The 27164-nt window shown below is 45.6% G+C and overlaps 1 protein-coding gene across 2 annotated transcripts in view; it reads right to left on the bottom strand.

Moving 5' to 3' along the window:
* LOC142578007 (uncharacterized) overlaps nt 1-27164 on the bottom strand; it is a 57048-nt gene that overhangs the window by 5412 nt on the left and 24472 nt on the right. For both annotated transcript variants that reach the window (XM_075687436.1, XM_075687435.1), the window contains 2 exons: nt 23556-23651; nt 18480-18575 (listed from right to left, as the gene is read on the bottom strand). In XM_075687436.1, coding sequence (XP_075543551.1) covers nt 18480-18575; nt 23556-23651 — 192 coding nt within the window. The remainder of the gene's footprint in view (nt 1-18479; nt 18576-23555; nt 23652-27164) is intronic.

Here is a 27164-nt window from a genome sequence, read left to right as displayed (position 1 = left end):
CGTAAATATAGCGATGAAAAGAATTCTGCTCCTTGTAGGCTATCGATAGCGTCATCGATTCGCGGCAGCGGGTATACATCTTTGCGAATGATCTTGTTCAGGCGCCGATAGTTTACACAGAACCGTACCGAGCCGTCTTTTTTCGTAACAAGGATGACAGGGGATGCCCATAAACTGTTCGAGGGTCGGATCACTTCGCGGCGAAGCATATCGTCCACTTGCTCATTAATCACATGACGTTCTGTGGCAGAGACGCAATATGGTCGTTGCCGCAATGGCCGTTGGGAGCCAGTGTCAATATGGTGCGTGACAGCAGACGCACGGCCCAAGGAAGGTAGTCCGACATCAAAAGAAGAACGAAATTCTTCTAAGATGCGCCGAAGCTCCGAACGCTGAGGTGCGGTGAGGCCATCGGCATTAGATGAATCGAGCGCACCTGTCGGCAAAGGGTCGGACGTAGAGGGAAAACCGAGCGTGTTGCAACTGGCGCAGGACGTGTCTTCGGGAACATCCGTAATTTGTCACGGCCAAGACATTCGCCTTGAAGCAATATCACAGGGTATGGGATGGGGTTAGAGACAAAAATAGCTGTGGAGCCCTGTTTGACGTTCACAGTCGCAAAAGGCAGCAGCAGACCTTGTCGAGTATAAAGGTGCCCCGACGGAGAAAGTAGTGCGATGGCGTCAGAAAGGCTGCTGCAATGTATTCATACAATCACTGACGAGTTGGGAGGAACGTCGGTGTCGTTCCTGACAAGCAGTTTGTTAGCAAAAGAAGGAATATCGGCAAGCGTCATATCTGAGATCGGCGACAGTTCTAGTTCGGCCCATGCGCAATGAATGAAGGCATCGTGGCAGGCGAGAAAGTTCCACCCCAGGGTAACTTCGTGGGAGCACGTACAAATCACAATAAATTCGACGGCGTATACAACGTCCTCGATGAGAACACGAGCGGTGCGCGCCGCAATCGGGTGAATACGCTGTGCGCCTGCTGTGCGGAGGGCGAATCCAGCAATGGGCGTCGTAACCTTCCGAAGGAAGCGACAAAGTTTTGCGCCCATAACAGATAGAGTGGCTCCGGTATCCATGAGGACATATGTGCGCACACCGTCAGCTAACACGTCTATCACATTGGTTGGGCTACGTTGAGGACTTCCGCACGGCGTCGCAGCCCTTGCCTCATGGACTGCGACGATTAGTTTTCATCATCCCGAGCTTCAGGACGAGGCCGCATCGGTGATGGGGAGCGTCGGCGTGGAGAAGTTGATCGGCGGATGTTGGCGGACCAGCGGAATGGTGGTGAAGCAGCCCGAGGTTCGTCGTCGTAATAAGGGCGCGGAGAACCCGCCATAGAACTTCGCACATATGGCGTAGCGCTAGGCGACTGCACGCGACTACAGTGGCGTGCGACGTGGCCTGCATAGCCGCACGCACAACATATCGGTCGATTGTCCGCTGTACGCCACCGAGTCGTTGCGGCAGGTCCCATCCATGTGGAAGGACGCGTTCGACGTCGCGGCTGGTGAAGTGATTGGTGAAGGCTGTTCTCGGGGCATAGCGAGGACTTCGGCGGTCCCAGTTGAGGCAGTTGTTGAGGCTGGGTGCCGACTTCCGCGTAGCTGAGTGGCACAGCCATCGGTATCTGTTGGCTCCTGGCCATGACTTCGGCGTAGCTGTGAGGCGCAGCCGCAAGAACACGCTGGTGGTGCTCAGGCAAAACCTCGTGCAGTATTTGCACTATGACGCGACGAAGCAGAGGCGCGAAACTTGGCATAGGTGCGTGTACCGACTGCGGCTGTGCAAAATCCATCAACGAGAGCTGACGGGCAACTTCCTCGCGGGCGAACGCCTTGATTTCTGCGAGCAACGCTGCCTGGTTGCAAATGGCAGCCAAACCAGCGAGGTGTTTGGCACGCGGTAGAGATCGGCGGGTCAGTGACCGCTGCCTGCGGAGTTCTTCATAGGTCTGGCACAGTGTGACAATTTCAGCCACAGAGCGTGGACTTTTGGCCAGCAACATGTTAAAGGCATCGTCTTCTATGCCCTTGAGGATGTTTCGAATTCGATCAGACACCACCATGGTCGAATCGACTTTCCTGCATAGGTCCAGGACATCTTCGATATAACTGGTGAATGTTTTGCCTGGCTGTTGAGCTCGTTCTCGCAAACGTTGCTGGGCACGCAGCTTTCGAACAGCAGGGCGACTAAATACATCGATGAGGGAAGTCTTAAATTCCGACCATCTCGGGAACTCTGCTTGATGGTTGTTATACCACAGGCTGGCCACTCCAGTGAGGTAGAAGATAACATGGCTCAGTTTGGCCGCTTCTTCCCACTTGTTATGGTCGCATACCCTGTCGTACGCCGTGTGCCATTCGTCCACGTCAGTGTCGTCCGCTCTAGTGTAGATAGGAGCGTCGCGATGACGAGGAGGCAGGAGGAGGCATTTGCTGGGAGGCGTCTTGGGTCATGGTAGATGGTAGGGTACGGGACCGGAGTTCCAGGATGATCGTCTGAGGGTACCCCGCACACTCCACCAATTCTAAAACGCAAAGTCAACAGGCAGGGCAGTCACAGCTTCCAAGCACGAGAGCCGTTGCTGAGCAGGAGCGCTCGACCCACTAGCGTTTAGAGCCAGTAGCGCTGAACCCACTAGCGTCTCTCTTCGCTACACATGTATATTTGCACATCAACGCTCACTAGCCACTAAGCTCAAAGCTCACTAGCCCGACTCCATTATACGGAGGCCCTAGGTGAACTTCCGATGTCACCGTAATGTTCGATAAAAAGTTCAAGTGCAATAACATCGCGCCAGCGCACCGTGTGGTGTAGGTGCGAGCGAAAACCTGCGAGGGTCAGCCGAGGATTGCAGCTAAGATGCGGCGGTGCTTTCTCGAGCTCACGAGGAAGAAAAGCAGGGATGCTGCGCGTCGCCCCCCACGCGCGCGAGCGAGGCAGCGGGCAAATGTGCGCGCGCAAGGAGAGCAGTGGAAGGGGAGGTTAGGGCGCATCTCTTCATGTACTCCAGCTACGGTTAGAGATGTTATCTACCTGTGTTTCAAGTAAACTCACACAGAGTACATTTTTATTAAATAAATTATCACCGACTACTCAAACCTTACACAGATGGCGATGTTGTTTGCCAATTTAAGTCAGCTGAGAATGTAGTCGCATGGGTGCCCAATCTGAAAAGTTATACACCACGTTGTCTTCGGAATCCGGAATGACGCTCACAACGTGACGACGATCGCATGGCGACAATGAAATGACGACTGCATGACCATGACGGCGTGACACCGTCGCTATGACCATAATCAGGTGGAGTGCGAATGACGACGAGAGTATGCCAGTGTATGTATGATTTTTGCGGCACTGACGCAATAGCTACGGTGGCATAACGACAGCACTTCGATCGCAATTGTATGACGAGCGCGTGATTACACCGGAGCATCAAACAAGACGTGGAAGAATTGACAAAGTGGGTACGGCGTTTATGACATGACAATAATTGGATGACAATATTTAAGCGATGAAGAGGGTAGAACGACACCGTGACTAAAGATGAGTAAACGCCGACGGCGAGACGGGTGTCGCCTATCAAAGTGACAGTAACGACGGTTTAGCGTATGTATAACAGTATCACAAGGAACGGCATAAAGAGACTCGGATGACGCAAAGTATATGATGACTATGTAATAGCGATGATTACCTCATGAAACCTGTATGATGACACTCGCGTGATGATGACGACAGGACAAGGATCGAACGTCGAAGTTAGAATAATGACGATGTAACAATCGAGCCTTCATCACGACGAAGGTGTCACAACGTGTGCATGACGATGACTGTATGACGCCGATGGCGTTCCAATGGCATAAGGACCGTGGCATGGCGACGAATGTATGATCACATTTGCGCAAAGATAGCAGTACCATAAAACATGTATGACGACAATGGCGCAACGACGACGGCAAGACTAGAGCCGTATGACAAAGTTGACCAAGGTGACGAAGTATCGTGGCATGACTTCTTTCAACGGATGCGTGGTAGTGAGTGCGTTACGAGGACGGCATGAAAAGGTCGGCGTTATCCTCATCGAATGACATCCATTATAATTACAATATCACGAAGAAGAAAAGCTGATGCCGGTCGAACGACGAAGGCGGTAGCGAAAGTATGACAAATATGAGAGGATGCTACTGAAGAGATGACTATTATAAAACTACTGCCCGACGAAGACGGCACAACTACGATGCGGTGATAACGATAACGAGATGACAACAGCACCACAGTCAGATTACAAATCTGCAAACTCTACAATGCAACAACCATGATGACATCAATTCCACGAAGATCAATTCCACAATTCCACCTAGATGCTAAAAGGTATTAGAAAAGTTGGGCTATTGGGTCTGAGCTGAAGGTGTGACGACGACCGTATGCAGAGAGTCCCATTCCGAAGCTGGAATGACGATGATTGAAGGGCCACAACGGCATCACTACGGCGGTGTGACGAGGAATGCATGGCGACAGTATGGCGACGATGGCGCCGCGACAAGGGTATGAGGGGTGTAGGAAGAAAAAAGCTGTAATCACGACGATGTAACGAGCTGGACGGCATCATGACCTAGAGCTCACACCTGGTGGCCCAACATATTAGACAACGTAGATCATTGTGTTGGGATGAAAGGCGTGATGACGACAGAATGCCGAAACCAAGATCATGAAGCTGAAATAGTAACGATGTAGCCAATATGACGGCGTCACCATGACGATGTGGCGAAGAATGCATGACGGCTATATGACGGCCATCACCTGAGGACGCTGGTATTTTGTCTAGTGGCCAAAGTAGTCAACCTGGGTTAATGGGTCGGCGTAAGAAGATAGATAGATAGATAGATAGATAGATAGATAGATAGATAGATAGATAGATAGATAGATAGATAGATAGATAGATAAATAGATAGATAGATAGATAGATAGATAGATAGATAGATAGATAGATAGATAGATAGATAGATAGATAGATAGATAGATAGATAGATAATGAAGAATTCATTATAAACGCAACTAAAGAAACGCATGGCTTATAACCAACAGATGTATTACGCCATTTTATTCTAACCAAACTGTCGTTCTCTTTCTTTGTCCCCTTGGTTCTTCCTATTCTTTCGTGGCTTAAATGCAGCAGGCTTCACCCTCCCTCGTTGTTTTTGTTTATACCACCTAGTGCAGTACTTGAAAATATTTCCGATAAAGGAGCACTCTTTTTACTAGAGGTTCCTAAATAGCATATTGTCTTCAATATACCGTGTTTTGACGCAGTCTTTACCACCGTAAGGGGTGCCTGAAGTTTAGCATTTGAAGTCCCCACGCATTTTCTTATTGGGACCTAGTCATAAACCTCTTTGTCTGGTATTTCTTCGTTGCATCTTCGCTGAAAGCTTCTCTTCAGGCGTTGTTTGTAGACATCCTCCTTGTGCGTGCGTTTCTTCGCTTCTGTAATTAAAATTTTGTTGATGATACCCAGTTCGCGATCCGCAGGAAGTGTCCGCGGTACTACTGGGGTGGCAAAAAGAGGGATGCACCCCATGCCACTTGTCCATGAACAGGTATGGTGTCTCACAGCAGCCTCTAACAGCATTTCCAACGACCTGCAAGCTTTGGGTGCTTATAAGGTGCTTCACATCTTGGATGACGCGCTCCGCAAGGCCGTTTGCGGCAGGGTGGAATGGAGAGCAAAATGTGATAGACATTCCATGATCTCAAGTTCACTTCGCTAGTTGGGCACCACTGAAAGCAGGTCCATTATCATACACTGCAGCCTTATGTCTAAAACATTCGGCTTGAAGAATAGAAATGACACTGTAGGTGTCCTTTCCTGTCTTGGCCGCAACCATTTGGTACATTTGTCTATGCATAGCAGAAACGCTTGCGTTTTCCTGACATCTTTACCGGCTTTCTTTAGGTCCGCAAAAATCCACCAAGGGAACAACTTCAAAGAGGACTCATGAATGCTGCGGCATTACTATTATGTCTGTCGCCTGTGTGAAGTTTGCTTTGCTTACTTGCCATGTTTGACATGTCAGTGCGTAGTCGCTGTCTTCTTTCATACTTGGCCATGTAAACCGCTTCAGTAGCTTGTTGTATGAGCCAAAATCCATCATGCCCACCTGACTTTGGAGTAGCATTGTAACAATGAAGGGTCTTCGGAACCATTGTCGGTGGCACGATGTCCTTTATTTCTTCTGTACGTTCCCTTAGCTTCAGGTAATCTATCTCTTCCAGGTATTCACTTATTTCGGTGACGAGCGATCTAGACAAGGCATCTGTGTCATAAGCAGCGGACTAGGGCATTGCGAAAGGTTGAAATGAAATTGTTCCCGGTAGTTAACACACATTGCAATGCGTCCTCATGGTTGTGCCGTGTTAAAAAGGTGCGTCAGTGCCTGATGGTCAGTGAAAAGTGAGAATTTCTCTCCTGCTAGGTAAATTCCAAAATACAGAATAGATTGCAAGACGACCACTACTTATTTTTCGGTGATGGTGTAGTTCACTTCTGCAGGCTTCAATGTATAGCTTTAGTATCCCACCACATGGTACCTTTGGTGGCAAGGTTGGCTTGAGAGCTTCTGATAGAGCACTGCCTCAGTTGCGTAATACGATGCAGAACTGCTAAACGTAAATGGTAGAGAGAAGCCAAGAATTGGGCAAATAGGGTCGGATGATATAAACCTCACTAGTTCATGGTAGGCACTTTACCAGTTGTTATTCCACAGCAATAGCCCGTCTTTCTGTAGCACTTGTGTAAGGCACCTTGTTTTCACTGCTTATTTTCTTAGAAAGACTCTGAAGTGTCGAGGGTCCTAGGCCCAGGAAGACAGGCAGGGACTGTATGTCGTAAGATTTTGCCAACTTGCGAATTCTTTCAACGGATTCTTGTTTTGTACTTTTGCTACAGCTGTGCAGTGCCCTGTCTAGAAATGCCATTTGGAGGAATGCACTTTGCTGCAGTTTACTTTGAAATGTGTGACGTTGAGGGCATGGAGAACTAGGGAATGTGACTTTTATTATTTTTTTGTCTTCAAGAAAATGATTATGCCATCTATATAGACATTGAAAAAGCTGGCCAAGTATGGCTTGAAGATGTCATTCATGAGCTTTTGAAACCAAGTGCTGGTATTCTTCCACACGGAAGGTAGGCGATCATACTCAAACGAGTCGAACGGCGTTTAAATGCGGTCTACTTCTTGGTCTCCTCGCTCAAAGCAATCTGCCAAAATCTCTGCAGAAGTTCATTCAAGAGAAGTAGTGGCAACCAACACCTTCATTTAAAATAGTATTGTTTTTGTCATTTGAAAAGGCATCTGCTCTGTTTGGCGGTTTAGAATCCTGTAATCGGTGCAAAGTTGAAAAGTTGCATCCTCTTTCAGAATGAGGCTTATAGGTGAACCAAATGGCGAAAGTGATAGCCGGTTGATGTCGGCGTCCAAATTTGCATGCAGCTCCTTTTACAGCCTAGCTGTATGTGTCTAGGGAAAATGCTCGCGGTCCGACCACAGAAACCCTCCCGCAGTAGGTGCGGCACCATTGGCTACGACGACAGCGGCGTCGTTTCCCTATCGCAGCAGAGCGCGCTCGGAGCAGTCTCTCTGACTTGCCAATATGATGGCCACACATCGTTCGTTCTCGCGATGAGCAACTGGCCTACGAGCAACAGCACCGAGAGCAGTAGCGGGAGAGACCTCGTCGGTATCGCGCGAACGCCTCGGCAGATCAGGCCTGCGATACAAGCGAGCGGCACAAGGCCGTTCGACCGCAGATCCGACGGCTCGTGCGGCCGAACTAGCTCGCGAAGTGGAGCTGAAGAGACAACGTTACGCCGCAGACACCCCGACCGAGAGAGATCGCCGCGGTGACATCCGGACGAGGATCCGGGGTTCAAAAAAGAAGTGAACTGAAGACGGTTCAAAATTAAATGAAATGTATGGCCCCGGTGTGCTGCTTGGTAACTACGGTGCATACCCGAGTCATAAATACTATGATTAAAGCATTACAAAACACAAATGTGAAGGGTATTTCATAAAGACCTTTATGGACCCGCTGTATTAACACACTGAATGGTTGAGTGCGCGCCTCTGTGATGGTGATTATGCCAAGCCAAATATGTGGCCTTTGAAGTAAAGGCCGTAATAAACCCAAGCCAAACGTGTGCCTAACCTCATTAAGAATCTCCAAGACGGAACCAACCATTTAGAAAGAGTTGAATGAGGCACGAGATTTCAGCCAGCGATAAACAACAAAGTAGCAGCTTAGCGCGAATAAAACCACGGACACAAGGTCGACAGACAAGGAGAAGACAAGGAGATACACGACCAACTAGCCCAACAGTCAACTCTTCTAGATAAACACCGAGGCCACCTATTTCACCTTCGCTAGTTTACCAGCTGTACGGGATCCATGGGCGGTGTTTTTATCCAACCCAGCCTTTTCTCTCTTCACATATTCTATGGAGCATTCCAAACCACGGTTTTGTCTTCGAGTTCAAAGGAAACTGCATGGGACCTTATCGCGGGATGATGTTTTTATATGCATACGAGCTCTGGATGGTTTGTTCTGATGTCTTCTTCGCAGTGAACTAACCTGGAAGGCGAGCTGTCTCTACGCTTATCACCAGTTTAGTATTTTCTTCAGCCAAAGCTTTCTTAACCCATTAAACGTTTAGCTTTTTTATGTGAGGGCAAAATTATATGAAGTCATAGGTGACAAAACGTATTGCTTACAGGTCACTATTTATGCATTGACCTTGAAATTCAATCACGGCTGCCGCCCACTCATTGTAGGAGCTTAGTGCCCCATCCTAACCTTCGATACGTAGGGTGCTCCTTCTGTGCAGACTGCTGCTCTCTATTCATTTCTGGTTGATGATGGACAAAGACGCTCCACTGACCAAGAGTGTATTCATCTCACCAGCATCCATCTTGAGAGAGACATGAAGTAGGGCAGAAGATGTATAGTACACAGCATTATAGCAGTTTTCCATAAAAGGCCGGTCGTCTCCACCCTGTTCTTTAAGGCGTTCGCAGACAGTGGTAATGCGTAGAATGCTACTAGGATTATTCGAAGAGCATTTCGAGGACTTAAAATAGACGTTCTAAAGGTTCTCTGTAAATTTGAATGATCGTATATACGACTGAGGTTCTACGAGCTTATTGATTTCAATGCGGTCCAGGAGAAGTTCTCCCCAGGGACGAATTTACTGTGCTGGTTCAACATGCAAATTCTGCAGACACCTTGTAAGGTCGTCTATTGTATCGGTAGCTTTGAGCTTCAGCTGCTTTCAGAAAGTGAGAAAGAGTCCCAGCGTTCATCATCATCATCAGCAGCAGCATCATCATCAATTATCCAATGATCCTCCAATTATCTCCAATTGTCCCTGTCCTGCGCCAACCAATTCCAGCTAGCGCCTGCGCATTTCTTAACTTCATCACCCCACCTATTCTGCCGTCCTCGACTACACTTCCCTTCTCCTGGCACCCATTCTGTAAACCGAACGGTTGAGCGGTTATTTAACTTACGCATTACATGACCTGCCCAGCTCGATTTTCTTCCTCTCGTTGTGAATTAGAATGTCGGTTATACCTCTTTTCTCTCTGATCCACACCGCTATCTTCCTGTCGCTTAACGTTATGCCTAACATTCTTCCTTCCATCGCTCTTTGCGCAGTCGTCACCTTGTTTTCGAGCTTCTTTCTGAGCCTCCAAGTTTATGCCCCATACATCAGCACCGATAAGATGCATAGCTTGTGCATTCTTCTTTTTATTAATAATGGTAAGCTCCCGTCAGGATCTCACAATGTCTGCCGAATGCTCTCCAACCCATTTTTATTCAGTAAATTTCCTTTTAATGATCAGGGTCCCCTGCGGTCATCGACTTACGTAAACTTCCTCATTTACAGACTCTAGAGGCTGACTGGCAATCCTGAGCCCTCGTTCTCTTGATCGGTTATTGATCAATATCTTTGTCTTCTGCATATTGATCGTCAACCGCACTCTTATACTCTTTCTGTTAAGGTCAATCATTTGTTGGAACTCGTCCCTAGTGTTGCGGAACAGGACAATGCCATCTGCAAATCGAATTTTGCTGAGGTAGTCGACATTGATCCCTATTCCTAAGCTTTCCCAGTTTAATAGCTTGAATACTTCTTCCAAGCACGCAGGGAATAGCACCACAGATTGTGTCTCCTTGTCGGACACCTTTCTTTAAAATGAACTTCCTAATTTTCTTGTGGATAATTAAGGTAGCTGTGGAATATGGTGGATATTTTCCAAGATATTTACGTAAGTGTCCTGTACTGCTTGATTGCGTCATGCGTCTATGACTGCTGGTATCTTGACTTAGTGAAATGCATTTTTGTAATCTATGAAAGCCATATAGAGAGGCTGATTGTACTCCGCAGATTTCTCGATTACCTGATTGATGACCTGAATGCTAGCCATTGTAGAGCACCCCTTCCTGAAACCTGCCTGTTCCCTTGGTTGACAAATGTGCAGTGTTGCCCGTATTGTATTGGAGATTATCTTACTGAATATTTAAATAAATGGAAAGTAAGCTGATGAGCCTATTATTTTTAACTCTTTAGCGTCTCCCTTTTTGTGGATTAGTATAATGTTTGCATTCTTCCAGTTCTCTGTGACCCTTGCAGTTGACAGACAGTCCGTATAAACGGCCGCTAGTTTTTCAAGCAGTATGTCTCCACCATCTTTGATTAAAATGACTAGTATTCCATCTTCTCCTGCCGTTTTTCCCCGTTTCATGTCTTGCAAGGCCCTTCTTCATCACTAGGTATAGATAGAGCCTCTGTAACCTGTTCATTACTACTTCGAATTGGCGTACCATGGCTGATTTGGGTACTGTAAAGGTCAGTGCAGAATTCTTCCGCTGCTTTTCCTATATCATCGAGATTGACAATGATATTACCCAGCCCAACTTTCAGTGCATACATCTGGTTTTTCCTATGGATAGTTTCTTTCTCGCTCATTTCAGGCTGCGTCTATTTTTTACTTCTTCCTTAGTCTTTCTCATGTTATAATTTCGAATATCCCTTCTTCTCATCTTCTCCTCTCATCTCTTCATGTGTAAACTTTCATTCTTTATCCTTTCTTTATTAGGTACTTGGTTACTTGGCAGAGCTTACCTACTAGTTGCCTTTGTGCCTTACCTCCAACTTCAATTTCTGCTTCTGAAGCCAACCCAGTTACGGTTTCATTCATTGCCGATATGTCATCTCCATCTGTCTGTTCTAAGGCTGCATATTTGTTTGCAAATGTCAACCTGAATTTGTCTGCTTTTACCCTTACTGCGTCTAGGTTGGTCTGTTTCTTCGTGGTGGATTTTACTCTTTCTCTCTTGAAATTGAGGTGGATCCTAGCTCCTACTAACCTATGATCACTGCACTTTACCTTACCTAACACTTCTACGTCCTGCACAATGCTCGGACCGGCAAAAATTGTGAAAATGATTACATTCATTGTCTCAAAAGTAGGGCTTTTCTAGCTCCACTTTTTGCTCCTAGGCTTCCTGAAAGTGCTCATTATTCTATTCCTTTCCTTTCCTTTCACATCCTTATTCCTTTCCACAAATTCCACCTATGTCTCGCCTCGAGTGTTTCTAGGATCTACGCCGGAGATGCCAATTGTTTTTTCACCAGCCTGATTTTTCCCACTTTTGCATTGAAGTCGTCCATGCGTAGAGTACAATGAGTGCACTTTTCGCATCGCTAATTCAATATCTTCATAAAACTGTTCTATTTCTTTATCATCGTGACTGTAGGTTGGAGCGTAGGTTTGTACAACCTTTATTGTATACCTCCTATTCAGCTTTATTACGACTACTGCTACCCTCTCATTACAGCTGTAGAATTGGTCAACGTTGCTCGCTATGTCGTTACGGATTCTACTGCGAACTGCTTCTTATCTGGTACACCTCTATAGCAGAAGACGTGGCCATTTGTGAGCACTGTAAAACCTGACCTGTTCTTCTAAACGCAGCAAGACCAATGATATTCCAAACAATGTTTCATAGTTCCTGAAAAAGTCCTGCTAGTCTAGCTTCACTGGAGAGAGTTCAGATGTTAGTTTCTAATGTCAGTTTCCAATGGGCGGCCTGTTCGGGTCCAGAAATTCTTAGCACCCTCTGCTGCCCCAAAGGCTCGACCGCCGCCTTGGCCAGTTTCTCCGCAGCTGCTGGGGACTGAGGGTTATTGGGTAATTGAGTGAGTCATTTGGGAGGGAGTGACCGATCACTGCACCAGGGAGGCCAATTCCTGCTCTGGTGAGAGAGTGTCTTGTTGAAGAACCTTAGTTGGTTTTCCTAATTTTGTTGTACTTGCATTAGTATAGTCCCACTTGCTGTGGCCGTTTGTGCCCGTGTCACGCGCAATTCGCAGCCTAGAGATGTAGTGTTCTGAGGGAGGTAACTTCGAGTTTCACACCTTCAGGAAAAAACACGCGAAGAACGTCTGACTATGGCAACCGAGCATCCGAGCTAGCCCAATCATATAACCCTTCGGGCTGTTAGGCCATATTATGTAGGAGAACTCCAGCCCAGACTACCTTACGTGCCTGGAAACATGCTTGAATTATCCGCAGTATACAAGCTGTGCTGGTCGCCGCAGATGGCACGACATACTATTTCTAACACCGTGGTTTTGGAGTCTCCGGTACCCACGCGGCCATGAACGCGGCTATGTACACGGTATATTTTAGGCGAACTTGAACAGCACATAAAAGTAGTGTGAAAAAAAAGAAAATTATAAGAAGAAAAGCTTTCAGCCCTTACAGAGAATTCACTAGTCGCGTATGGACGGAGGTACACCAAGCAGTTCACGGGCTTGTCTGCCTGCCTCAGGCATCAGAGAAGTCTATAACTTTCTTTTACGATAGTTCAGGCTCGGCCATGCGCAATAGACGGTGCTTCTCAAGGTAGTACTACTCTAGTAGTACTCTAGTACAAGGTAGAACTCTAGTAGGTAGCCATGCGTGTGTTTGAAGCGTAGCCCAAACTCTTTTTCTATCCCATGCATTGCCTTGAACACCGCCAAGAAGGTGTTTCCACTTCTCCTAATGTGTTAGCTTTTGATCCAGGATCTGCAGATCGCACCATTTTCTGGCAGTGACACCAAGGTAGTGTAACGTGTTCAGTACTTTCTCTTCGTTGTACAACCACGCCTTACTCTGAGAAGCATACTAATAATACCATAACCATTCTTGCGGGTCTTCAGAGCTTCCTTCAAGGACATCAGGTTCAACAATATCCGGTGCTCGTTTTCCTTTCCTCAGCGACTTAGCTAGTGCTAGAATAGGCTGACTTTGTTGCATCATATGCTTCTGCTGTTCTTCAAACACTTGTAAAACGTGGCTCACCTTCGTCGTTGAAATATAATCTGCTTAAGAAGCACAGCACATGGGTGCCAGAATAAGCTCTTCTATCGTCGATAGCTACAGGTTAACGTTGACTGATCATGTCTGCAAAAGTTGCTCACGGCATGAAGGCGCTTCTTTGAGCACTGCGTCGGGGAGGCGGGAAGAACTGATATGGCGCAGAAGACTTGTTGAGGTCTCATCTTGCACTTGATAGCGCTGCGATGAGGTCTGAACGACGAAGAATTTAACAAACATCCTGTGGGGCTGTGCCAACTTATGTAGCGTCCGCATTCGACAGTGATATGGGTGTGGGAGATGCGGTGCTATTGGTATATCATATTTTAGGTTGCGTAACGCTTCTTACATGGCACATTCATTCTGCGCGATTAGCCATCTATGAAAGCATACCTATATCAGATAACGTAGTACCGAGATTATCTACCGACACACTTCCCACGCCAGATACGCATTGCCCTAAGTTGTAATCTAGGCTGCACACAAGCCAGCAGCACGATCTATATTCGAGCAAATCACAATCACACAAGCTACCTGCTGCTCATCAAGACAACGATCAGCAGGTAGCTTGTGGCCGCAGCCAGTAAAGTACATAGGTTGCTGAGCATGTGGCGCTGTTTGCTGCGCAATATCATTCAAACATTCATTGTGAGCAAACTAGCTAAGAAAAGCAAAAAGCCTATTTCTTTTATACTTACGTGTGACAATAGAAGATTATTGTGGTTGACAAAGGTCGGCTGCGTCTAACCGTGAAAGATGCTTACAGCATACACTAGTAGTATATCGTATATGAAATAGTAAGTGAAATGCCGCGAAAATTCTACATTGATTTCGTCATTGTACCATGCCTTGAGTAACAATCATTGTCAATTTGAATACAGGCCAATGTCATACGCGTCGCACCGGTTGCGGAACATTCAAAGCTCCGCCTTTTCCTGCGAGTATGTTGCATGAGAAGTATTCTCGCACCATGATCTTATTTGAATTCTCTTTAAGGTAAACAAGAAAAAAAAAGATTAGGGATAGTGAAGGCATCTCTATGCAAGCCCGCGGCAATTAGTAATCTAAGCGCTATACAGTACATACAAATCTTGCGCAATGCATAAATGCCTGCGTGCTGTTTGTTGCCGCAATTATGAACTCGCCTTGTGATGTGAGGAAATTCCTTTCATGTTGGCAGCAACATGTCGCTTCGTCAAATTTCAAATGTATAAAACAACGGAAAGAAAATTAGTACAAAGTATATGAATGGTTTTTGGTGTGAATAACGCTTGTTGTTAAGTGAATGGGTTCATAATCCTTAAAGAACATTATACACACCTCCGTGCCGACACCCTCTCGTCCTTGTGTTTCTGTGGCACAGCACCTTAACATTTTGGTGCGCTAGGTCCCTAGTAAGTTAGGTGGCCTTTTTGGACTTTCTGACATTCCAAGGAGAATAAAGCTACTTCGCAGCTACAGACACTGGAGGCTCTCATTGATTACAGCACGCCTGCGCCGGATTTACCGCTATCAAGTACGAAAAACCCATTGCATTTGGTGCACGTCAGCAGGACATTATGACAAAGCTTGTTTTTGACAAATAGCCATCCACCCAAATCATTGGAGAAAACGCGTCCGTATTTGATCATTTCACAATGAAGATATGAAAATCAAAAAGCGAATCACAAATTAACACCAAGGTTAACTAACGGAAAGCGAGAAGCGCAACTCTGCTTCGAACAGTTAGCTCCACTGACACATCTTTAGATCGCCGTCATTTTTCGTTCGCGAAAAGGCTCGAGTGTGTCGTTAACTTTGCTGGCCACAAGCAGTTTTTTTGCTTTCTTGACGCTTCGTCGCGAGACTGTTTTAATCATTGCGGTTTGCGGATCACTAATAAAAGGTTGGAAATTGATAGCGCCAGCTCCGGCATCCTATCAGACATTATGGTACTGCGTATGTTTAAACGCATGTTTCAAGTGGCTATTTGTGTCAAGTACGTTACAGAATTAAGGTGAGAGTAGAAATTCAGTAAAGTGCGCAAGTATTGGCTTTCGAAAATATCTTAATCAACACGAAGTATGCATGAGAAAGCACAACACTTTGCAGTCTGTGGTTAACCTTACAAGAACAAAAACGATTGGAAGTCAGTTTTTTCATAGGTGTGCGGCAGAATGTTCGATTACTAAGCTGAGCACACCTGCGTTTAATAGCAGTTTACTAAATTATTTCTTAGTTCATGATGGGCTGTTCTGCTTAAGCGCCGAAAACTTCTTTCGCCACTTACATCTGACAAGGCTTAATGACACTAACAACCGCATCCCCATGTCGGACAGTCACAATCACCGCAACCCAGGGACATGCCGTTTACGTAAGCTTGTTGCGCTATTTTCTTATAGGTGCTAGAGGGCACAGGTAAAAATAACGGAATAAACGTAGTGCAAAAAAGACGCAGTGAAGGTACTTGTATACATGACTGCACGCTGCAATAGATGTGACCATGTAGACTTTGCATTGGAAGTAGGGGCGCACAGCTTCCTGTAGACGAAAAGTATTTACCACCTCTGAGAAGGATGCTGCATGCAAAAAAAAAAAAACAGGTGCGACGGGGAATTCAACTCGAGACTGCAACGTGACTAGCAAAGCCGAACATGTAACGCCACCGCAGGAGCTTACAAAAATGCTTCGCCAGATGTGATTGCCCACTTCCTGGAAACTGTTCGGGGGTGTGGCACATTATTATTGGTGACACCTGCGTAGTGAAGGCCGTTTCTCGAACAGTTTACGTACACTCTAGTGGAACGTGTGATGTTTAACGTATTTAACACATGGAGCCCACTTGAAAACACCTCTTCCATTACAGTGACAAGCCCTCAGCTAGAAAAACACTGACTGCCGTCGGAGTGCGTTATACCACGTGCGTTCTCCCTCAAGCTTGCGCAGGATTCCACGAAGCACATTTGATGAAGGAAATCATGTGCCTGCATCATAAGTACCTATGCACATATTCTAACGGCTGTATTCTGCAGGTAGCGCGAGAACTTGTGCAATCAGGTTGCGGAACAGCTTTCTCTATGTAAATCTGCGATGTCTTGAAGAAGGCGAACAAGATTCCGGTCTTCGCAGAAACAACAATTATATTCAGAAAAGCTTGTGTTAATATATTTGCCGGAAGTTTCGTTCTGTACTTTTTTCTCATTCAAGAGGAGAAAATACGCGGTGACACATCCCCAGTTACCCAAGTTGGTCCTACGGTTGGTTTAAGACACTGTTCCAAAAGCAAACACCCCCGATGCTGTTAAGCAGTTACAGATAAAGACTGATTTGCCCCTAAAAAGCGCGTAAATTTCCCGAAAATTCGTAATCGCACTGAAAACATTATCTTTCTGGTGTTCGTGTCATGGATGTGAGGTATGAAAGGTGTCATAGCTCTTCCTAGCCCTGCTTACAGTTTTGTTTTTTCTCTTTCTAGATTAATGTGTGATGGAGATTTGGTAGTGGTCGTAGAGCACAGTTGCCTTCCCGATCTTCACTGTTGAGATTGTCGCTATAGTAGTAGCCAAGGTACATTGTGCCGCACAAGCGACAAAAACAGGAAAAGACCCAAATCTGAATGTAGAATATGGGTCAGGCATTAAAGCTTGTGAGAGAAAATAATAACAATACTCAAATTAGAAACCTAAACATATCGGTGAACAGCGGGTAAAAACCGTGCAAATTTTCAACCTCGACTGTAGTGTAATGTGTCCTATGACATAATGCTGGTGTTTTCATTCCATCATAAATTTTTGTTTTTGAGCCGTATTCCAGAAAGGGACGCTTCAATTTCTATTTGTTTGTTTTTTTGTTTGAAGCGGCTCAGGGCAGAGACAACGAAACATTTTTTGCACAACGCGAACGCCTAGGCATACACTGTACCAAAATGTGGGTCAAAAATCAGTTTTGTCATAGGTACAAGACCAAAGTGATTCTAAATGTCCTTGATTTTCTGGTGCTATCTTATCAATAACGCTTAGTGTCTAAAAAACGTTTAAACGTACTGAACGTAACAAAAATATCATCACTCGCGCTTGAATAATTTAAGTATTTAGGTGCGTTCACGAAAGAGTGAACCCGAAAAGATATGTTTCGTTGAAATTTGAATTAGCGGGCATTGCCTCAGCGCAACGCACCTTGGTATTCTCACGGCGATTGAATAGCAGCCACTCTGTTTTTCTTCATGACGCAATTATGTCACCACTTTATACGCAGAACTAGCCCTTCTTGGCTTAATAGATGAGCAGAAGTTTTCACTTTTACTTTTCGTGTTCGTGCTGTGAGTAATTTCGGGGCGGATGGTATTAAATTACTATTCTTACGTCTTCGAAGTGAGGTGATTAGATTAAAGAAGATGCTTAGTTGAGTTATTTTATTTCGTTCTTCTGATACAACTTTCTTTATTGGTTTAGCCATTTGTTGCATTGCAAGTAAATAAAGCGTGAATAAATTAGCATACCCATGCTCATTGTATCGCATAAAAGCGGTCAGAATTTATTTGAGGTGAACACCAAACTTTCGCGTAAATGCTTGAATACTATTGTTCAAAGTTATCAGCGTTTCTCGTGTCTTGTTCAAGTCAAAGATGAGTCATTGTGAGTAAAGGTCCTGGTAGGGGCCGAAGATTTCACAATTTGTTGTAATAGATATTTAAACAAATACACGCCACATGGTATCGCAGAAAAGAGTGCGGTTCCTGTAGGTAGTAATATAAAAATTCTTACTTTTGTCAGCGCGAACAAAGGAGGCAGAATAAATCAGAAACGTCATACATCAATGCGGCTAGTTTTTTTAGATTCATTTGCAGTGAAACCATGTTCGAATGCTCCACTCTACCTTATGTGTACCCAGCTGAGCAAAGGCATGCGGTAGAGCACATAGCACTTTCAAAATCACTTCGCCTTTCCGAAAATACACGGCCGTTCAAAATTCCGAATAAAAGGTTGCAACATATTAGATACATTGACTGGTCGTAATCTCGAAAATTGCTTCTCGAAGGAATATATATAATGACGTCACTTACCAGCTGGGGTCGTTGGTATTTCATTTGTTGATGTAGGTTCTCCTAATGCGACGCCTCCTTTTTGCTTCACTGGCGAACCTTGAGGTATTTCATTTCCTGCAGATACGATGACTCGAAATGTTCAGTAAGGAATGTATTTTTTCAAAGTTCGTAAGCTTGAAAAACATCCGGCTAGAACTATATGGCTTGACATTGCACTAAAAGGCGCTAACGGCGCCAAATTATCTTAGTATATAGATGAAATGTTTATTGTGTGATTGAAAAAGTTGCTTTTAAAATATACGCCCTTGCACAAACACACACACACACACACACACACACACACACACACACACACATATATATATATATATATATATATATATATATATATATATATATATATATATATATATATATATATATATATATATATATATATATATATATATATATTGTCATAGACAAAGCCACAAGAGACTTCGGTCGACGCTATAGATATCTTTATATATCGCTGTCCTGGCACCTTCGTCGTGCTCTTCTTCTGGGAGCCACCCCACATGCCTAACATGTAGCACCGAATCGCACCAAGTGGCTGTCAGCTGTGTCGAGGTCGTGACAATATATATATATATATATATATATATATATATATATATATATATATATATATATATATATATATATATATATATATATATATATATATATACTCAGTACTCACGTACGGGGCCGAAACCTGGAAGCTTTCGAAAAGGGTTCTAATTGAGTACGACGCACCGAGCTATGGAAAGAAGCATGATGGGTGTAACGTTAAGGGATAAGGAAAGAGCAGATAGGTTGAGGACACAGTCGCAAGGTACTGACATCTTAGTTGAAATCAAGAAAAAGAATTGGGCATGGGCAAGACATGTAATGAGGAGGGAAGTTAACCGATGGTTATTAAGGGTTACAGAGTGCATTCCAAGGGAAGGGAAGCGTAGAAGGGGGCGGCAGAAATTTAGTTGGGTGGATGAGACTAAGAAGTTTGCAGGGACAACATGGCCACAATTAGTACATGACCGGGGTAGTTGGAGAATTATGGGAGAGGCCTTTGCCCTGCAGTGGGCGTAATCAGGCTGATGATGATGATGATGAATATATATATATATATATATATATATATACCCGCTATTTACCACATGCTTCTCTGCTGTTTTCACTAATGAACTGCCGCTTCATAACACTCACATACTCAACAACCATTTATTAAATTCCATTTTTCATCCATCGTGATATCGAAACAGGGTGCCACTAATGCAACTGACAGGCTTCCTCTTAAAATCAACCCATTTCCTGACGGTATAAGTGCTCAACGTCTGAAATTAACATCGCGCTAGTCTTCTGTTCTGCTATAGTTCACATTTCAGTAATGACTATATACGGGATGCCTGTCGGAAGATTGGAAGAGCATTAGTGATAACATTAGTGATGCCCGTATTTCAATCCGGTGACACAGCAGACCCTAATATTTACCGACCTACACCACTGACATACTTTGTTTCAAATTACTGCAACACACCCCGTAGTCTCGCATTATAGCCTATCTTAACAAAAATAGCATCTTCCTCGATAACCAACCTGGCTTGCATCAATATCGCTCGTGTCAGACGCAACTATATGAACTTGTGACAGATATTCACATTTCTGTACTCTAATTGGATTGTACAGATGTGACTTTCATTGACTTTTTTAATGCTTTCCACTGGGTACCTCATAATCGACTAAAACTGAAAGTTAGAAAGCTACCGCTTGACTATACCACTAGGCGGTAGATTAAGAAGCACCTAACGAACTGATTTTAAGCATTGCTTTAAACAACTGCTTTTCTAACCACACTCACGTCATTTCGGGAGTTTCTCAAAGGTGCGCCCTTGGTCGACTGCTATTTTTATTTATATCAATGACATTGCAACTAATGTTACTTCACAATTACGTATCTTCACAAATGACTGCGTCTTATATAATGAAAGAAGCTGCCCTGCTTACGTCACTGTGCTGCAGTATGATTTAGCAACACTAACTGTTTGGTGTCACACATGGCTTATGGAAATTAACACAACCAAAACGAAACACGCAAGTGTGCTTATATAACTTGACTTCCCTCTGACCAGTATAATATACACGGTACTTGTCACGATCCCCTCGTGTTCGTGAACGAGGGAGGGCTCGAGGCACCCTCCTTTAGACAGACGCTTCGCAGCGGGGTGGTGATGAACGATGGCTGAACCCGAGCAGCTGCGCTCGTCGGTGTTTATTGGTGCGGTGACCAATGTTTCCCTCCGAGCCTGGCAGGCCACTGAGCCTGGTGGACTAACGATGATTATGCCCGAGTTTGCGCAACATGCTTGTTGCACCCCCTTACCCACAGTTTGTTTGTTGACAACAAAAAACATTCAAGTTCAAGTGCAAGGTTTGGTCGCGGACCCAGGGAAGTCGACGGTTCCTGCTATCCAGACGAGTAACGGTTTGGCGGCCTCCGCGGTCGAGTACTCCTCCTGGGCACCGGTTTTGACGGGCCGGGTGTGGCAATGCTGGACGCTGTCTGAGCCAGCCTCGCTCCTTCCGCAGGGTCGGCAGTTGTCGGCCTTGTGAGTGGCGCCGGACTCGGCAGCCGCACAACGCGTGCCGCACCAATGGCAACGCTTGCCGCCTCCGAGGACGGCGGTGCTGCGCTGGAAGCGACTGGTACTGCCGCTAGTTCTCCAGCGGGCTTGAACTCTGAAGCGGCAGTTGAGGGCGCTAGCCAGGTCCCGAGGCGAGGCCTGACATGGTCGGCATATCGGTGCCACGCGGCCCCATCTGACATGCGGAGGAGCAGCGATGAGGCGCTGGAATGCGACACCATCTGTCCTGCGGACCAGGGTGCGCCAGGATGGAAGTTCCAAGTGAAGATTCGAGATCCCGACTCCGGAAAAGGCCCGGGATGGCACCCTAGGTCAGCAGCCAGCTTCTGCTTCAGCTGCTTCAGGAGCACTGTGGATCGGAGGTCCGGATGCAAGACGTCAATGGTTGTCTTGACCATCTGACCCAGCAGGAGGTCAAAGGGGACACGGCTAGTGACCTCGTGGGGCGTGTTCCGGTACTGGAACAGTACCCGGGCAATCTACGTCCGGAAATCCTCAAACTGGCTATTCTTGAGCTTGTCCTTGATTGTCTGCACCACCCGCTCACCTGCACAGCTTGAAGCTGGGTGGTACTGCGGTACCATCTACCGACGGATCCTATTCTTCGTCAGCCAGGCCAGGTACTGTGTGCTGGCGAAAGCAAGACCATTGACGGACACGATGACGTGCGGCAACCCCTGGGCAGCGAAAACCTGTCGCAGCACCACAATGGTCATGCCTGCCGATGGAGTGGTAACAAGTAGAACCTCCACCCACACCGAAAAGGCATGCACCACTACCAGGAAGTAATGGCCCTTGAAGGGTTCCCCAAAGTCCACATGCAGGCGGGGCCAAGGTTTCTGTGGGAACGGCCAGGGGTGATTTGCACATGATCGGAGGCCCGCTGATGCTTCTTGCAGACCCGGCAGCTCTACACCATGTGAGCGATGTCCTGGTCAAAGCCAGGTCAACAAACGTGGGACCGGGCCACAATCTTGGTCTTTTCCAGGCCAGTATGACCCGCGTGCAGCAACTGCAGGACCCTGGACCGGAGACGTTGTGGGATCACCACACTTGAACCCCACAGTAGGCAGCCTTGCTGCAAGCTCAGCTCGGCGTCCTTGTGGCTATAGGCCTACTGAACCAATTCCTCCACACGCCGTTTCTTTTTCTTTTTTTGTTCGACGTTGAGAAATTTTTTTTCTACCTAACGTAATCTTCCATTATTCACATTGTACACATTACACTTACGCTACACCCTTTCTATCTTCCCCATCTAATGCCCAAACGGGCCCTTACGGAACTTAGACAAATAAATGGTCAAATAAGTAAGATCGGGAATGTGGCGTGTCCGGCATCAAATCCTGGCAAAAGCGCAGTTTCACCGATGTCTACAATCCTCCAAGAGGGCTCTGAACGTGGTCCTAGAGATAGCTTTTATTCCACCATTACCTAATATTTTAACACATCCTTCTTAGAGACTATTCGTGGATATTTGGTGGGCGCTTGAAGCTGGAGAGGGGAGTGCACGGTGGGAATGGTAAGGAGTAGCTCGCAGCGGAGTGGGGGGGGGGGGAGGAAGAAGGCGGGACGTCGCGAAGGAGCACGGTAGGTGGAGGCACGCTGGGTCCTCTGCCAGTCCCAACGGGCTCTATGCGCTATGGATTTACCGGGTTTGTCAAGCAGTCGAGAGGCAGATCGCCGAGCGGGAAGGATGGAGAAGCAACGCAAGCGGCAGGAGGCCCTGCACGAGTCGACCAACCCCGAAGTCGTCGGTGGGCGCCGGGCACGTGCTTAAGAAACCCGCCAAGGCGTGCCCAAGAGACTCCCGAAGAACATGCTAAGCGGCTTGCGACAACGTCGGTGCGTCAGGCAAGACAACGTACCTTAGAAACACCGGAACAGCATCCATACGCTAGGCGCATTACCCGTTTTCACGAAGTGAAGCGTCACTGTATATATATATATATATATATATATATATATATATATATATATATATATATATATATATATATATATATATATATATATATATATATGTGTGTGTATATATATATATATATATATATATATATATATATATATATATATATATATATATATATATATGTGTCTTTCATTTTGTGGGAAATAATTTTCACACTGCGATAATTCGGATACAGCACTTATTAGGAAGTTCACATATGGTGCATATCGCACCGCTTGCATTCAGAATAATTTTGCCCTTCTGAATTTAGACAACATCAACTACATTCTTTTTGTCAAGCTATTTGAACTCTTTTCACTGCTTTATTGAAATAAGGGTGTGAGGCCGCACAGGAAATTGTGTTGAAAACAATTAGAAGGCTGCGTCTTCCCATAACGAAATATAGCACTCCCCTGTATAATGTAGCCTGGAATTCATGCGATAAATCTTATTTGTATAATACTCCTAGAGTGACAAACTTACCAGGTTGGGGCATTCCCATTGCGGCTGTTGATAAAGTTGCTGCAGAAGCTTCTACTGGTGCTGCGGGTGCTGCGGGTGCTGCGGGTGCTGCGGGAGCTGTAGACATGAGCCGTTGAAACGTAATTAGGACTGTGTGCACAGTTTTTTTATATCACCAAATGATCAAACATCGATTTTGATCAAGTCATCATGACCTAACCTCTGTTGCAAGTGAACCGATGTGTTCATAAAGTTATGCGGAAACCATCGACAGTGAGCATCAATGCAAACGAATAGCCCGAACGAACGCGTGAATGATTGAACCGGTGCGCGAATAAATGAATAAGCGAGCGAGCAACCGAACGAACGAGAAAGCTGGCGAGCGAGTTTGTGAGCCAGCTAGTGAACGTTTGAACAAGTGTTTTGCAAGTCGGCTCCGACCACCCACCATGGATACATCGTTCAGTTCACGACTTTTGTTGCACATTTCTCAATACAAATTTCTAGTCAAATTCTGAGTGATCTTGCCTTTCCGAAACGCTAATGAAAATGTAATTCTATGAAATTAACCTATTGCCAGGGAAAAAATTCATATTAGTCTACTAGAAAATAAAGAAGGTAGCTGCACGTATATATGTTGATTTTACAAAATAGCTAGATTGTGTGCACAATGAGGTTTTTCTCAAAGCTTAAGTATCTCGTGCGTGCAAGAGAAAATGGCATGTTGTACTCGCACCTACATTACAAGCCCCCAATATACTATACCTCAAACTTTAACAAGAACACTTCAGGTGTCCGGAAGAGCAATATAGTAGCCCTAATTTTGTTCATCGTTTAAAGAAGATCAATTTTCTCCCTTATGAATTATATTCAATGGATAGGTTACGCTTATGACACCACAATCCTATTAAAAGGCAAGGTTTTATTCATTACCAATAATTCACTGCGGCAAAGAGATGATCTGAAGATAACTCTTTCAGAATTTCTGCCAAGAAAACTCAATTTCTCCCTTTTCCTACTATACGTATTACGTTGTTTTCGAAACAAAAGGTCTCTTTGCGTAAGGAAGAGGTAAGTGTAGTAACTGATAGCAAAGCTCCGGGGGTCTCTTCTTAGAAAAAAAGAACCTGATTTGGGCCCAGAATACTTAATATGTTTGCCGCAAAGTGACTAAACATCAAAGCAACTAAAATGCCACGGATATATTCTACTAAATTGGCTAAGTTCCTAATATAGCATTATTGTTTGTAATCATTGGTATACTACTGTCCTACTATGTGCGGAACTACATTTAGAAAAAAACAACATTCGTCTCCATTATGCCCTTAAAAGAAGACGTATATCGAAGTTATTGCCAACCTTAGAGAAGTAGCCCTTCCCAAGTGACGTTAGACATGCACCACAAACGACGTACGCCACACGCGCACGCACGTGTGTGGAAGTGCAGCATGCATCCTCACTCTGCTAGGCCCTCCACCAAGCACTAGTGCCTTATTGAACGGTTCAATATTTCAAAGCAAATTGCGTCAGGAAGTTTGTAAAATGTGACTTAAGCAAAAGCTTCAGACAAGATAGCTTCGAATTGTAATTCAAATATACACGAAATCATAATTCGATTACGCAGAAGCTCAAAGACAAAGCCCTTTCCCAAATGCCATTTGATGTATGCTTGAGTGGCCGAGGCCGCTAGTTGGCGGTTCTGTTTCATGCGCAAGCGCAACTGGCCAGCTCGCGAAATCCGCGGTGTGTTTCTGAAGCCGCGAAGCAAGCGAACGAGGGAAGTGCCGGGGCCTCGATGCTGGCTTTGGTCTGTCTGGAAATTTCATCTGAAGATTTAATTAGCATTACGGGCAACGACAACGCAGAAATTTGAGGAGAAATAATCGCCTAGCATCCTTCTTCTTCTTTAAGCTCACACTTTGAACACATTCTGGCACGGATATGCCTGAGACTGTGCTGCTGAAATGTTTGCTATTAATGGATAACGAAAAATTTATGAAGAGCCAACCCCGCTTACTCTTCAAGAATATGTTAAGCATGCATTGGGATGTGGTTATTTGCGGCACTATAATACACTCGCTTATAGGCAGGGGGGGCAGTGCGCCCCTTTTACACCATGCCTTACCCGTACGCGAATTCCAACCGGTACTTCGAGCGCCACTTTCGCAAGCAACGCGTTCGGAACCAGGTGCCGCGCTTGCCACTGCTTCTGACCGTAAAAGCTGTGACGAAAAGCGCAGCAGCTCAATGACACTGCCTCAAAGCAGCGGTAGTTCTCACAACGTATGAATGCGAGGATGCTCCCCTTGCCGCCGTGCCACCGTGCGGTATAGAACACTAGCGGTACCACCTCTGGCAGGGTAGTAGCTCGTAACTTTGCTTGCGCTGTGTTTTCAATTATCAGTTTGCGTTTAAACCATAGACAGCAAGAACGTTCGTGCCGCGATTCCACACTCTAGCTCGACGGGGAGTTTCCACGGACATCGAGTTTGAAGTGTTCGTGTTTGCGTGTGGGCGCTGACACCATGCTAGGTAATTTATATAGTAAGCCAATGTTTCCCACGGGCCCTTCTACTTCGGCGGCTGTTGAGGATAGCGCGCCTTCGAGAGCCCAGTCTTGAATACGATCTGCGATGCGGGCAGCGGAGGCGTAGACGCACCGAGGGCCGATAGCGTCGTGAGCGCTATAGCACCCACACGCTTGCTCATCACCCGCATTCATGAAGTGAAACGTCACTGTATTTTTTACAGTGTTTTCCGCAATGTCGACTACTGTCGCAGTGCACACTGTACGACAAATGCAACCGCCGGAGCGTCCAGGTGTCAAGGATAGATGCGTTGCGTACACATGTGCGTCAAGCGTGCACACACATGTGCGGAAGAGCAGCATGCATCTTTCTCTATGCCTGCCACCAAGCCCAAGTGCCTTATTAAAATAAATGTCTTTTGCAAAGTAAATTGGGCCAGATAATACTTAAACTATGATTTACACAGGAGCTGCGGACATGAGCCTCGGTTTGTAATTCACATGTACAAGAAAACACAATTCTGTTACGCAGGAACTGAAAGACAGATCCCTTTACCAGCTGCTGTTTGATATCTGTCTGAGTGGCCATGGCCGCTAGGTGGCGGTATTGTTCTTGTATGAACACGAAGCCATGAAAACTCTCGACCCGCTTAGAGGCCAACAGCTTCGCTATAAAACATCCGCAAGCTGGCCCTGTGCTAGAAGCGTGCCTTTCATGCCACTGCAAATATACAAAACAAGCCTAATATATTCAAATACTTTTCTGTCCATAAAAATAGCCCCTGTTTAAACCATATACCCTTTCTGTGCAGCTCGTATATGCCTATCAGTTATCATAACGTGCAATGGCGACGTACAAAATTGTTTATAGTGACGCATTACCAATATGTTTACAATAGGCGTTATAATGGTCTGTGGGTGGTACGTTTCTCCTTTACCGACCACGATTGACGGTCAAATTCCTTTTGCACTGCAACTATATAAAACAGCTTTACATGCAATGGTCTAAATCTCAAGTGATATCCACGGGCCCCCTTTATATGTAGTTTCTAGTCCAAAAGGTTTGTCTCTGTTAACCCTGTCGTTAATTCTTCTTTAGCGTT

Source organism: Dermacentor variabilis, chromosome 4, assembly GCF_050947875.1.
Source record: "Dermacentor variabilis isolate Ectoservices chromosome 4, ASM5094787v1, whole genome shotgun sequence".
NCBI classification, from domain to species: domain Eukaryota; kingdom Metazoa; phylum Arthropoda; class Arachnida; order Ixodida; family Ixodidae; genus Dermacentor; species Dermacentor variabilis.
The sequence above is the reverse complement of the archived record's forward strand: the minus strand, read 5'-3'. Positions and strand labels throughout refer to the sequence as shown.